The following is a 15,302-nucleotide window of genomic DNA, read 5'->3' on the forward strand; positions in this document are numbered from 1 at the left end:
CTGGCATGATCTCTGTCATAACTCTGGGGACTCAACCCCTTGCTCACTGGGGCTCCCAACAGCACGAGCTGGAGAGAAAGGGGAGGAAGCCAGGAACAGACATAGCCATCGTTAAGCTGTGGGCCTGGTTTCTGAAGCCGAGAGTATGGTATTAAGTTTCCAAAGGAATGAGGCAAACTTGAGGCTAATTCCACCCATATCCACCTCAAGCAGGTCCACTTGGTCCCAGTGGAGCAAAACAACATCAGGGCTAGACAGTGTCAATTCTCCAAGCCAGACAGGGCTTTTGAAGGAGTCCAGCCAGCAGCAGACCCCCAATAGAACACAACCCCCAAAACAAAGCTAGCAGAGAGCTAGATGTCATGCTGGGATCTGCCCTCTGCAGGCTGGGGTCCAAGGGAGGACTCCAGGTCTAGCAACTGTCTGGAGTGTGGAACGGGAAGGAGCCAGCCAGAGTGGGTCACGGCAAGGGTCCGGTTACACCCAGCATGGCCTCCAGTTCCTAGGGTACCAGGTGGATTTCAACAAAACAAACTCCAAACTCCACTTCCCAGAGGAGGTGAGATACCTACTGTGCTCCATAATGGGGAGGAGGGTGAATCTGGAAATTACTGCAGTTGAGGGAGGGCCAGTGAAAACCTGCCTTCTGCAGCCCCGAAAGACTAGGTCGGGTGACCTAGTCACACAAAGGACTTGGCTCCCTATCCATTAGGGGTTCCTCAGGAGAAGCCATTATTTCACACACAGAAGGTCCCGAATTCAAAGGATCTGTTTCTGAATTGTCATAGCTGAGAATCAAGCTCTGCCCAGTGCAGAACCACATCAGCCCAGGCCACCTGCAGCCGGCCAGGGAGCAAGAGTACACGCTGTCCTCCCAGCCCTCCCCACCTGCCATGGGCACCATTGCTCTGTGCTTCTCTTTGAGGGGTTTCCCAAACAGAATTACACTGTTGTGTGTGACAAACACAAAAGCAGAGTTAAAGTGTGCCCATAGAAGAGGACTAAGCATCCAAACAAAAATAAAAGGGGTGATAAAATGACAAATGTCGCATACACACACTGAAAGGGTCAAAACCAGCGCTGTTGGCACATTTCTCCACCTCAACCTGATGTCGATGGGTACCCAGTCAAACCTTCAAGCAGATGTGTTCACAAGCAGCCTTTTAACCCTGACCTTGTGCAAAACCGTCCTTTCTCACAGCACATTCAGAAACATCAGCATCACTTACAGCCAGGTAGGGATATCCAAGCATGTCCCGTACTCTCTTCACACGGGGCTCGCCACATTAAAAACAATCACGCACCACTAATTAAGTAGAAAGACACATGCTCCTGAAAATTAGGGGATTTGGTTAAATGTTGGGACTGCAACCTACATGTGGAAGCAAAGAAACCAACCAAAATAAAACTTTCAATTAGTAAACCAACAGTGCTTTACTCGTCATGCAAGAGGTAAGGATATAGATAGCATAGAGTAGAAGGTGTGGTACGTTACCCAAAAGCCCTGCTAAAGACCGCATGTCCTTCTCCATCAGCATGTAAATCTCTTCTTCGGAGAAGCGGCCAATGCCGTGGCCATGCATCTCGCGTTTCACAATTCCTTTCGTTATGTGGCACACGACCCACCTCAGCAGGTTACTGAAGGGACCACCACCACTAAGAGAGAGCATCTTCCGGGTCTCATTGAGATTGTCCACCCACTGGCAATAAGCTAACGTCCTAGAATTGTGTGGAAACAAGTAATACTGTGCATCAGGTACATACCAGCTCCACAGAGTCACTTCCCAATGAGTTGTTCAGAATTTAGTACACTCTGGAGAAACTGAATTATCGCAGCTTTTACAAAGAGCAATCTGCATGGCAGATATCACAACAGGCTCTAGTTGATGCCTAGACTTAAGGGCCTGTGAGAGAAACGGTAAAAAATCCAGATAACGATGCCACCAAAGCTCTCCTGGTCCCCACCCCCAAACCCCCTCCCAGTGCCATGCTTCCGCTTTCTCTTATGCGACCCCACAGAGAACAAGCGGAAACCTGCTTCCATAGTCTTTGAGTCAGGAGAGGGAGCAGCTTTGGGGGCACAGGGCAGGAGGCTGTAGCAACTGGGGTGCTGGCATCACCCCCTTCCTGAGCAAAATGACGATTCCACAGGTATATGCTCTGTGCTCATCAGTTACACTGCACATTTCTGTTTTGTACACTCTGTATGCACTTTATGTTTCATGATACAAGAAGTTTTTTTTTAAAAAAAAAGAAATCTTTTTGCCTTTTTGATAGAAGATTAGGGAGTAGGTACCCCTGTTCGTCTTTATTCTACATTATAAATATTACGCAAATGATTCGCTCTGCAGAAAATCAACTCTTTACCTCAGTTTGTTCTCAGGGACGCTAAAGTGAATACAAATGCCAGTGCAACTTGGCTGAATCCTTTTTCCCACCTGGGTGGTGCTTGTGGCAACCTGGCCCATCCAGGTGTCCCTAGACTCAGTGCAACATGTAAGGATAGCTCAGCGGCTAGTCACTGCTCGTCCGGCCTGCCGGCCACCAGACCCAGGCCTTTGCTGATTTTGTGTGACTGCAAGAGTGTTTCCATGGCCAACAGTGTTGACAGACAGAGATTTAAAGGGTTTCCCGCTGAAGGCTGGGGAGAAAGGAGCCGTGGGAGGACAGGCATAAGACATTTTCATTTTTCCGCACAATGAGCAATAAAAGATTTATTGGCAGTCATCTTTACTCCTACTGCTGGTTGAGAGGGCAGAAACAGCCTCTTCAAAAAAAATCAGAGGAGTGAAAAATATTTTTAGAGGAAACACAAGGAGTGATAGTAAATTGTAGCTATGATGATACGCTATTTTCCACCCCAAGAAAAAACGTAAAGGTAAAAAACAAAGGCCCAGGAATTTTTGATCATTGTAAATAGTTATATTCTTTTAGTGTTCTCTCCTCTTAAAAAAATGAAAAAAGAAAATAAAAAATAGATTTCTCTAAAATTTCTGAAGCATTTCTGATTTTTAACTGAAAAGTCCTACAACCAATTTCAACACACTCTTTGTACTATAACTCTTCTTTATTACCTTTTAAAAATAATGCCTAAAAATCTTGTTAGAAAGCTTTGTGTGCTCTTTTTTGTAGGTCTCTCATAATAAAGTATTGAGGAGTCGAGAAATGGATATTTCTGAAAATAGGAAAAAGTACATCGCAATGGTGACTAATTAATGTACACAGTCAGAGCATTCAATGGATCTTCTGATATAAAATATCTCACACTTATTCTAGCAAATTCTGCATAAACATGGAAACTAAATGCTTTTCTATTTGCCCTTCTTTTTACACTTGTGGTAATTAAGATGGCAATTTTCACATTCCATTAGAATAATTCAGGACTTTGATTCTAATTGTACTAGATCTAAATTCACAAATGAAGGGTTATACAACCTTTGATTATTTTGGAAGTCAGTGGTCTGAGGATAAAACCAAACTATCCTATATTGAGCATAACCAAGTAATACTAGCATCCACGAAGCAACGATAGCATAAAAATGAAAGATGTGTAGCTCTAAGCTGACAGGTTAATATGACGAGAAAAAAATTCTTTGTAGGCAAATTACACAGGTTTTATCATAAACAGAACTGATCTTGAAGGATAGGCAGAGCTCCCAGAGGGTGAAGGTGTGAGCACAAAGCACAGTGGCTGCCTGGTGAACCGCAAGAACCCCAGCAAGGGGAGGGAGCGGATAGGATGACTGTAAGGAAGCTGGAAGACGTGAGGCTGGAAGCAGGGGTAAGGCCCAGAGCAGGACAGGCCTGATGCAGACTGAGCTGAACTTTATTCCAAAAACAAAGGTTAATCACTAGAAGGTTTTAAGCAGAAAAGAAACATAATCACATTTGTGACCATCTGAAGGAAGGGCTGGAAGATGGAGAAACTGCTGGTAGCAAGACAGATGATTACAAGACTACAGCAAAACCAGGCAAGAAATGATGCCCTAAGGCAATGGCAGAGGGGAGGCTGAATAGGAAATGTGTTGGAGAAATATCAAGACAGAAGAAAAAGAGTCTATTGACCAATGGGTGTAAAGGATTATGCATAAGGAGAAATTAAGTATTTCTCCTAGACTGGTGGTTTCAGCAGATAATACCATTAGCCACTACTGGATTACACAAGGTGGAATAGCCTTGGGCAATGAAAGCTGCATTTGAAGGTCCCATGGAATCCTCAAGTGGAGATGTCTAGAAGGTTGAGAACTCAGGAGACAGGTTTAGACTCAAGATAGAGAATTGGTGGGGAGGGGCATGTTGGTGGCAGTTTCAGAGCTATAAGAGGAGATAAGGTAACTTAAGGAAGTCTCTAGGGTAAGGAATAGTGTTGGGGAAACCACAGTTCAAAGTCAAGTTAGAAGATGAGAAGGCCAGGCTGGAAGGGCCACCTTGGAGAGAAGTAGGGACATCTCCTTCTCTGAGACAGAGAGAAAGAGGGTGTCGCAAGGGGTGAGAGGCTAATGGAGAGGTTCAGAGTTCCCACCTGATGATGTCAATTTCCTCCGCAGAGTGGGAAATGAGGGCATGTGCAGGAGGAGAGGCGATAACAATGGGTAGAGAGTTTAAATAGCAGGAAGGGATGGGAAAGGCAGCTGTTCTGGGCCACACAGCTCAGTAGGGAGGAAATCCCATCAATGCAATGGTTCTCCACCAGCAGTAGCAGGTTGAATGCAGGGCACAGGAGAAGGAACACTGGGTTGATTCGGAATTTTTAAGCTAGAAGTAACCTCAGAAACTGGTCTTCCTCTCTTTTCCCTCCTGCCCTGGTCTTGATTTCTCTTCCTCTCTCTCACTCCCTGTGTCCAATATGACAGATCAGTGTCAGGGAAGAGAAGCAAATCTGGGCCACGCAGGCTCTTGAAGGGTCAAGCCCAGTGAAATGTATATAAGCTTAAAATACCAAGGAGAATAGTTGCTTCACAGATTCCTAAATCACTACTGCAGATGGAAGACATCACATTGTACGTGTTTCCATGTTATTGCAACCAAGAATCCACCTCCTCTCACAATCAATATTCCTGAAAATTCTATCCACATGGTGGAGGCTTCCACCCCACCACTCCATCGAAATCATTCTTGTCCAAGACAACTGTCGCCTCCTTGTTGCAGTATCCAAATAATTGTATTTCTTGACCTCTCTGCAGCATCTGACTCCATTAGCCTCTTTCCTGGGACTCCCCCTTAACTTACGCCTCCACTGCTTTTCCTCTCACCCCCTTACAAGTTCCCAAGATTTCTACCTTCATTCCTCCTAGCTCCTTACTCAACACTTGTGGGGTGATCTAGTTCATATCCATGATTTCAAACTGATGACTCCCAAATCCACAGCCAGGCCAGACATCTGCCCTTAAGATCCGTGGATCCCATGTGGATGGTCCTCAGGAACCGCAAACCAACATTTCCACTCACCATCTCTGCTCCCGTCAGACCTGCTTCTCCTCCTCTAAGCCAGAATCCCAGGAGATTCCCCTCACTGCCCCTCTCCCTCACTCCTGACAGCCAGGCAACCTGCGCATTTGCCCTGTTCTCCAACCCCATGCACACTGCAATCCCACCCTTCCCCACTTCTCAACCCGGAGGACAGTGGCCACCTAGCAGGTCTCCTGACATCCCCTCAAGGCCCTTCAGAGACCCAATTGTCCCAAGGTGCCAGAGAGCTTCCTAAACACAAATCTAATCGTGTCACACTGCTTATCAGTCATTCATTAGCTCCCCACAGCACCTCGGCATGGCGCTCCAGCCCCTCTCCCCGTGGTCTAACCCCTCTGTGTTCCAGCCCTTCTCTGGCCCCATCTCCCAGCACTGACTCCCGCACACCCTGTGCACCAGCCATACGGAATTACATGTACCTCCCTGCTATAGACGAAATGTTTATGTCTCCCCACCACCACCTCCCCCAAATTCATATGTTGAAACCTAATTCCCAGTATGATGGTATTTGAAGGTAGGGCCTTCGGGAAGTAAGTAGACCTGAAGGGCAGAGCCCTCTGAATGGGATTAGTACCCTTATGAAAGAGGCTCCAGAGAGCTGCCTTACCCCTTCTACTGTGTGGGGTTACAGTGAGAAGATGGCCATCTACCTACCGGGATGTGGGCCCTCACCAGACACCAAATCTGCTGGTGCCTTGGTCTGGGACTTCCCAGCCTCTAGAACTATGAGAAATAAACTTCTGTTCTTTATGAGCCACCCAGTCTATGGTATTCTGTGACGGTAGCCCAGATAGGCTAACACACTCCCCAAAGGCCTCCTTCTTGGCTCTAAACTTTTCCAGATGCTGCTCCCTCTGCCTGGACATCCTAACCTTCCCCTAACACCAGCCCCTTCACCACCACCCTCATTGTCCTTTGATTCCCTTGTGACAGCACCTGCTCTGCAAAGCCTTCCCCTCGTCTCTCCAGCAGTTGCTGCCGGCAGCCTTTCCTCAGTGCTTCAAAGGCTCCCCCAGCACTGACTGTTATGAAGTCTTGATGTCTCCCTCCAGCCTGTAAGCCACTTGAGTACAGCGGCAAAATGCCTGGCCACTAATAGTCATTCATTAAGTTTGTTGAAAGAATGAATTAGCCAGGCACAGTGGCTCATGCCTGTCATCCTAACACTTCAGGAGGCTGAGGTGGGAGGATCACTTGAGGCCAGGAGTTCCAGACCAGCCTGAGCTACACAGGGAGACTCTGTCTCTGTAAAACAAAAAAAAAATTAGACAAGCAGGGTGGCACATGCCGTAGTCCCAGCTGCTCAGGAAATTGAGGCAGGAGGATTGCTTGAGCCCAGTAATTGGAGGTTGCAGTGAGCTATGACGACACCACTGCACTCCAGCCTGAGCAATAGAGTGAGATCCTGTCTTTAAAAAAAAAAAAAAAAATTTAAAAAAAGAATGGACTATTGATTGAATGAAAAAAGGCTTTGCTTTTGACCCAGCTACTGCTAAGTGCTATTTCTAAGGGATGACACATACTTAAATCGAAAAATGGAAAGAGAGAAGTCCCGCCTGTGGAGGAGGAAGAAGGCGCTGCCACTCTTCCCTTCTGGGCTCTGTGGCTATCCACTCTCCACTGGGAAAGGCCCACTGCACAAGGAATCATGAATTATTAACTGGCAAGGACTCGGAGGGCCAATTTGGAAAAGAGACAAGGCTAAGCAATTAAATTTATCATTTTCAGACTCTATTTCAGGAAGTTGAAATATTCATTTTCCTTATCACAACAAAGGTCTCTAGTATCTCTTGCAAAAATGGGGCCAAAGAGGTTTGTTTTTTTTCTTAAAGACTTTCTTAGGCAGAACAGAAGAACAAAACCTGTTCAAACATTTTTAAAGGAGATCAAGGAAACAGGCAAAGAAAAGCTTACTCCTGATGTTTTAATGAAGATATCTCTCATTACAACCTAACATGATGCCTGGCCCACAGTAGACATGAATATTAATAAGTGGGAAACTGCAAACCATGGCAAACTACTGTTTGATGCTGAGTATCAGTATGTGTCCTTCCAAATCATGAGAATGCCTTTCTCTGGATCATTACATCCTTGCTGTCTTTTGCTTGCACTCTGAATGTTTGCTTAAGGGTGCAGAAGCACATGACATGCTTCTGTAATTTCACCAAGTTCCACAAGCATTAGATCAGCCCCTCCAAACAGGAGTCCTCACTACATCTAAAACTGGGGTAGGGAGAAAAGAAAGGAAAGGAGAACATATCAATCAAGGTGTTATACGGGAGAGTCTCTTGGCTTTTAGAAAAGATATCCCTGGGTAAGTCATTTCATGAAAGCTTCCCATCTCCCCCCATTCCTGAACTGCATCAAAAGCCAAGATCAAAATTTTAAAATCATGGCCAATCTAGAAGCGAATTTGAATTCACTGTTCCAACGCATATATTTTTATGGGTAAAAATGTCTGACAAGGATGCTCAGTACACTTCCCAGTGGGGTTGAAAGGCTCCTAAGATACTCACTGATTTCCACAAGGGGGCAGCATGCCACACTGGAGAAGCTAGTGCCTGTTATCAAAAATAAATTTCATTCCAGTAATTTGACTCCCGTCTCTCACTGTTCCCTTTATACCAGCTTCCCTGCATTGCATTACATTAGAATTCAGTAGAACAAAGAGGATTTTTAAAAAACCCTGTCTTCTTCATCATCTTCAATAATAGCTTTATAATGCAAGTGGGACATAATTGTATAGATTTCAGGTTGAAGAAAAACCACTTTATAGCTGAGTGTGCTTATTTGAATAGACCTAAAACAGAGCTTCAGAATTATGTGATGTTACATAATAATGACAGCTTTCTATTGCCTTTGCTTTTCACAAAATCATAACTGGAGTATTTTTAAGGTTTCAGGCCAAAATAAACACATCTGAAAACTCCACATAATTGAATCATCAATGGAGTCAAACGCGGTGGGTTTACTGAATTGAATGAGTTTCCTCTTCACCTCTGTAAGTACAGGGACAACCTAGGGGTTGACTGTTAGAATTTAACAAGGTCTCATGGAAAGTTCACACTTTCCTACATGTGGTCAGAGCCCTGCGCTGGCCTGGCTTCCGCAGGTGAACGTTGTGTGCGTGGCCTCTGGGCGCAGAAGGGGGAGGGAGCGGAGGAGTATCTGAGATTCTCAGGCATTTTCCTCCCATGGGGAGAGGAGGGTCTTTCCTCCCTTGGGATTCAGAGCTCTCGGGAAAGTCTCTTCAGGGTCTCCCCAGAGGGAGAAGGCTAAAGGCTTGGGAACCCTAAAAAACAGAGAAAGATTTGTTTTTCCTTCCACTGCTACTAGGGACTAAAAGAAATTGGAGGAATCAGGAAGCCAGTTCTCTTGAAAGTTAACTGGATATTTGCATCTCAATCAAGACCTTTCTGCCCATCCTTCACTATTTTTTCCTTGAATTAACTCTTGAGTAGACACAAGTAAGAAATAATAGCTAACCCTCCCAAAATTTTTCTAACTGAAAAGTGAAATAGAGAAACAAAATTGTCCTTAGCAGAGTCTACAGATGATCCTAACAAATCCCCAAGCACTCCAAAGTTTGTACTCGATAAAATTAAGATTTTTCCCTATGAGGGTACCACCTCCCAACTCTCCCAGCCCCCTCCACCACCCCCATCGAGTATTAGCTCGGCTGGTAAAGGGAGACCAGGGAGACCCTAAGAGGCGAGCGCAGAAGATGAACTTTTTACCAGGGAGTAAAGTTATATAAAATGACACGCACGCACGCACACCCAGAACAAAAAGCAGTTGGGAATTTTGCTGGGCCAAAAACTCTCTAACGGGAATATGTATTTTCTGAACCACTACAGAAGCAAAGAGGTGCAGCCAAAGGCAGCTGGCAAAGCCATCGGTCTCTGCATCAATGGACCCATCAACCAAAAGAGGTAGCGCTTTGGAGGCCCGCACCTAGGGCAGGCAGGAGGGTCAGGGTGGCCCTGCACGGGTTCTTCATTTCTCCCTGTCACTGTAAAGCTGGGATTGGAGTCCGGCAAGCAAGCGAGAGGGGCTCTGTCCCACAAGGCTTTTCCCAGACGCTAAGCTAAGCTTTTCCCAGAAGCTATGCATGTCATATACAGTCATGCATTTTGGCCCCCACTTCCACTCCTGCACTCTTTAAGAGGGAAGCCCAGCAGTTCTCCGCCAGTATTAGAAAGAAAACACTGAGGTTCATTCTGGGAACACCAAGCGTGATTACTCCCACACTGATATGTACCCCTGACCCCATCCTCTCCCTAGTTCCCAGCTCCCTCACCTCTGTGGTGTGGGGAGTGGAGGTGGTGCTCAGGTCGGCCCTCGAATAAACTCAGCAAGAACCAAAAGTAGAAAGAGGAAGAGAAAAATAGAGGGTCACTTAAAATCCGACAGATAGAAAACAGCAAGTTTTCCATTTAGAAAGAGAGTAGAATGGATGAAATAGGGAGATGATAAGGAAGAACCTTCTATAATCAACCCCACACTGAGTGTATCTCTCAACCAGGAAGGTTTAGTAAAAGCTACTGGGCCAGCATCTGCCCCAGGAGTAACAATTAATGCCAAAAAAGTGGGCTTAACAATTCTTAATTCAATCTTCGGAATAAGACAAAGTTTGCAGAAATCAGGAAGAAACTTTCTCTCATCTATTGGGGTATAGAGAAAGGTGCAGAAACTCCAGAAAATGGATGAGAAAAAGAAAAAAATCAGATGACAAAAGAATTTGCAAAACAAGAAGAACCATATCTGCCTAACTCACATGATGTCACAGCCAGCTCAAGGCCACAATGAGCCGAAGAGGTGAGACTTACTAACACGACTTGTGCGATGCTTCAAACTTGGGGAATACAAAGTAGGAGTTAAGCAATTAGGGCAAAGAAACTCCAGAAAGGAGTAGTATGCTTTCTTCTGGAACAGAAAGAAGCTCTTGTGATCTGAGGAAAACTGACAGTAATCTTACAAAGGTTGTATAATTTATTTCACCTAGGAATTCTATCTTGACTTATTCTTCCATTCCTTCCTCTGGGTATCTGTCATAACATTACTTTAATTCCACAGTTTGTACAGTATTGGTGAAGAGCCCTGAGCCCAATCAGTTGAAATATCTCCCTCACCTCTGTGAGTTCTAGTCTAGATCAAGGGTCAGCAAACTACAGCCCACAGGCTAAGAAGTTTTTACATTCTTAAATGATTTTTAAAGATCAAAAGAAGATGATGTACTAAATGAAATTCAAATTTCAGTGTCCATAATAAGGTTTTACTGGAACTCAGTCATGCTTACTCACTGACATATCGTCTCTGGCTGCTTTTGCAATAAAATGGCAGAGCTGACTAACTGCAACAAAGACTCACGACCAGCAAAACCTAAAATATGTACGAGCTGGTCCTCTACAGAAACTGTTTGTCGGCTCCTGGTCTAGAGACTCAGAAACTTAACAGTCATAACTGTGACTCCCACGTCAGTCAGACTTCTCATCCCAAACCGTTCACGTAGAAAACCGTTGCAAAGGTGGGAGGGGTTGAAAGGTGTTGAAAGGTGGAACAGGACTCGGGGCTTACTTGGAAAGGAAGGGGACGACCCGGAGGGGACTCACCAGTAGAAGTGCTCCTCCACCATCTTTGTCACCGCTCTGGAGACGGCTCTTTCGTGAGGGCCAAGATGTTTGTTTAAGTTCACTCCAAGTTTCTCTTCCAGAAAGTCAATTATGAATTCTGTGCCAGAAACTTTTTCATGGTTATATTCAATCCAAGGCATTTTCCCTTGAGCAGAGAGTTTTCCACCAAAATAGTTCTAAGCAGAGTACATTTTCAAAAAGAGAAAAGCAATACTGTATTTAAATTTCACTATAGGTTTAACAGAAACAAACATTCCCACCTTATGTTTGATAACGATTGTACTATTTAAGTGAATGCACTCAGCACATAAACTCAAGACAATAAATGGTTACTTTAGAAAAAAACATTTTAACCTCCCATAAAGATATCACTTCACTCTCCCATCGATTCTATCATGGACTCTGACTTTTTGTGGAAAAGAAAAAAAAATAAAAAGACGTGGGAGCAGAGGGCAGTACAAGGGTGGGAGGTGGGGTTCTGATATGGTTGAAATGAGGCTGCTAATAGTCAATCTAGTTATAATGTATGAACAACCCAAAAATACAAAAAGTGAAAATAAACCATGAGGAGGTTTGTATTTGACTAGGCTACTGACCAAAGACCTCACTCGAAATCCTGCATCTTACACTTGAATGATGTATAACACCACCACGCTGCAAACAAGTAGTCCCCAAATCATAACACTTAGGTGTAACAAAGTATATACATCACTCTCAACTACAGTGCCTCTTAAAAATGTAGGTTCCTAAGGCTGGGGGCAGTGGCTCAGGCCTGCAATCCTACCACTTTGGGAGGCTGAACTGGGAGGATAGCTTGAGGCCGAGAGTTCAAGCTTGAGTCCAGGAGTTCAAGACCAACCAGCCTGAGCAACATAGCAAGACCCTGTCTCTACAAAAAATAGAAAAATCAGCTGGGCATGATGGTATGTGCCTGTAGTTCCAGCTGCTCAGGAGGCTGTGGCAGGAGAATCACTTGAGCCCAGGAGTTTGAGATTGCAGTGAGCCATGATGACACCACTGCACTCTAGCCCAGGAGACAGAGCAAGAGTCTGTCTACAAAAAAAAAAAAAAAAAAAAAGTAGGTTCTTGGGTCCCAGACTAGACCTCTGGACAGAATTCTGGGGATAGTGCCCAGAAATCTGTGCTTTGAGAAGCTCTTCTTTGATGTCCACACATGCTAGAAACTCACAGTGTCTCAGAGGACCTTTATCCTAAAATGGGGTAGGGGTGAAAGGGTCACACACTTTATGCACACAAATAAAGCTACAGAGTGACATTTGCTTCCTACTGTATAAAAGAAGGGGATTCTGTGGTAATAATTCCATAAACTCAATCACTTTTCTTGGTAAATCTAAAGTTAGACCCACAAGTTTTGTTTTGTTTTTTGAGTCTCGCTCTGTTGCCCAGGCTGAGTGCAGTAGCGTCATCGTAGCTCACTGCAACCTCAAACTCCTAGGCTCAAGCGATCCTCCTGAGTTGTTGGACTTTAGGCATGCATCACCACATCTGGGTAATTTTTCTATTTTTTTTTTGTAGAGACAGGGTCTTACTATGTTGTTCAGGCTGGTCTTGAACTCCTAGCCTCAAGCTATACTGCCACTTCAGCCTCCCAAAGTGCTGAGATTACAGGTATGAGGCACCACACACAGCCTAGACCCCAAAGTTGATTGTTAAGACTGGGCCAGTGGCTCACGCCTGTAAACCTAGAACTCTAGGAGGCCAAGGCAGGAGGACTGCTTGGGGTCAAGGAGTTCAAGGCCCGCCTGAGCGAGAGCGAGACCCAATCTGTACAAAAAACAGAAAAAATTAGCCAGGCATGGTAGCATGTGCCTGTAGTCCTAGCTACTTGGGAGGCTGAGACAGTGGGATCGCTTGAGACCAGGAGTTTGAGGTTGTAGTGAACTATGATGATGCCATTGAATTCTAGCAGGCAAAAGAGGGACACTCTGACTTGGGGAGAAAAAAAAACCACATCTATTTTGTGTGGTCAACACAGCCTAAATTAATCAAATTATTACAAACTCTTGCTTGTACTTCATGCAAGTAGATAGTTCAAACACCATTGGATAATAGCAAGTGTTGGCTCCTGTGGAAGAACTGGTACTCTTAAACACTTCCAGTGAAAATGTAAAGTGGTACAACCACTTCAAAACTGTTTGACAGTTTCTTAAAAAGTTAAATATACATCTGCCTTATAATCAAGCCATTTTACTCCTAAGTATTTACTCAATAGAAAAGACAGCATATACCCATGCAAAGACTTGTACACAAATGTTCATAGAAGATTTATATGCAATTATCACAAACATAAAAAAAACCCAAATGCCCATCAAGAGGTAAATGAATAAACAAATCTGACATATCCTTACAACAGAATACTACTCAGTAAAAAAATAAAAGTAGAAGGAACTATTGATACACACAACAACATGGGTGAATCTCAAAATACTTTTGCTTAGTGAAATTAGCCAGATAAAAAAGGAGTTCATCCTGTAAGACTCCATGTATACACAACTCTAGAAAATGCAAACTAATCTAGACAGAAAGCCAGTGAGTAGCTGTTGGGAACAATGTGGGACAGGAAGGGGAAGAGGAAGGGACTACAAAGGGACACAAGGAAACTTTGGAGGTGAATTGGCACACTGATGGGATGGCTTCATGAGTATTTACATATGTCAAAATTTATCAAATTATATACTTTGTGAGCACTTCATTGTATGTCAATTATATTCCAATAAATCTTTTCTGAAAAAAAAACAGCATTAGAGAAAATGCTAAATACATCAGTCCTGTATATGTTTAAACTGTTTCCCTAGAGCAGAGGTCAGCAAACTTGTTCTACAAAAGGCCAGACAGCACCGACTCCAGGCAAGCCATCGTCTCCGCTGCAATGGCTCAAACTTGCAGTTGCGGCATGAGAGCAGCCCAGACACACAGGCACGGATGAGCACGGCTTGTCCTGATAAAAAGATGTTTAGGACCCTGACATTCGAATTTCATATCATACATAATATTACTCTTCTTTTGACCTTTTTCCAACTATTTAAAAATGTATGGGCCGGACGTGGTGGCTCACGCCTGTAATCCTAGTACTCTAGGAGGCCGAGGCAGGAGGATCGTTTGAGCTCAGGAGTTCGAGACCAGCCTGAGTAAGAGCGAGACTCTGTCTCTACTAAAAATAGAAAGACATTATATGGACAACTAAAAATCTATATAGAAAAAATTAGCCGGGCATGGTGGCACATGCCTGTAGTCCCAGCTACTCGGGAGGCTGAGGCAGTAGGATTGCTTGAGCCCAGGAGTTTGAGGTTGCTGTGAGCTAGGCTGACGCCATGGCACTCTAGCCTGGGCAACAGAGTGAGACTCTGTCTCAAAAAAAAAAAAAAAAAAATTATAAAAATGTAAACTTTCTTCTCAGCTCTCCGGCCACAGTTTGCCAAGCCCTGCTGTGCAGGCATCCGTTCACTCTCTTACCTCTCAGAGAAACAAAATTAAAACTAAGGAACAAATTGGATCAAGCCCTGGACAAGAAGATACCTCTTTGCAAAGGTGTATTAATGACAGAAAACTCTGTGAGGACCCCCTTCTAGGAGATCCCCCGGGACAAATCCCCCTTTTAGGCTTAAAACTCCAAAACTCGCAGAGATAAAAAAAAAAATTACTGTTTCTTGTGGGAAACCACTGTGATTAGCAAAAATGACTACTGTTCAAGTTGTTCTTGCCTAAATCACACCTAGATTTGTGTGTGCCTTTCCCAAAAGCCAAACAGTACATCTTACCACAAGGGATAAAAACAGAATGCTGAAAAACTTCTAAGACAAGTCTCTATGTATCTAGGACTTATGACTTATGCTTCTTACATATCGTATGTGGTATGTGCTGCACCATGCCTGACCACTGAGCTGACCTCAAGTGAGATCCCAGGACTATGGCTGGCCATCGTGTCCCCTAAAGGCAGTCAGCCACTGGTACCCACAGGCCTGTGCTTGGACTGTGCTGAGGGTACTGGGCTGCTCAGACTTGTGAGGTAATATCATCTTTCTGAAAGGCCAAAAGGCAGAGCAGATACTAACTAAATTAGCTAAATGTTGCTTGCCGCTGTCTTTGGTAGAATATAATGGGGACTTTGACTGATTTCTGCCTCTTGGTGTCTTTTTTTTTTTTTTTAAGAGATAAGGTCTCGCTCTATTGCTCGGGCTA

General features: G+C 44.3%; 1 protein-coding gene across 1 annotated transcript in view; it reads right to left on the bottom strand.

Annotated features, from left to right (window-relative positions):
- Nucleotides 1–15,302, bottom strand: part of FAXC (failed axon connections homolog, metaxin like GST domain containing) — a 65,381-nt gene that overhangs the window by 36,555 nt on the left and 13,524 nt on the right. The window contains exons 3-4 of the mRNA XM_069488682.1: nt 11,082–11,278; nt 1,496–1,719 (exon numbers count right to left, since the gene is read on the bottom strand). Coding sequence (XP_069344783.1) covers nt 1,496–1,719; nt 11,082–11,278 — 421 coding nt within the window. The remainder of the gene's footprint in view (nt 1–1,495; nt 1,720–11,081; nt 11,279–15,302) is intronic.

Source organism: Eulemur rufifrons, chromosome 15 (assembly GCF_041146395.1).
Source record: "Eulemur rufifrons isolate Redbay chromosome 15, OSU_ERuf_1, whole genome shotgun sequence".
Classification (NCBI taxonomy): domain Eukaryota; kingdom Metazoa; phylum Chordata; class Mammalia; order Primates; family Lemuridae; genus Eulemur; species Eulemur rufifrons.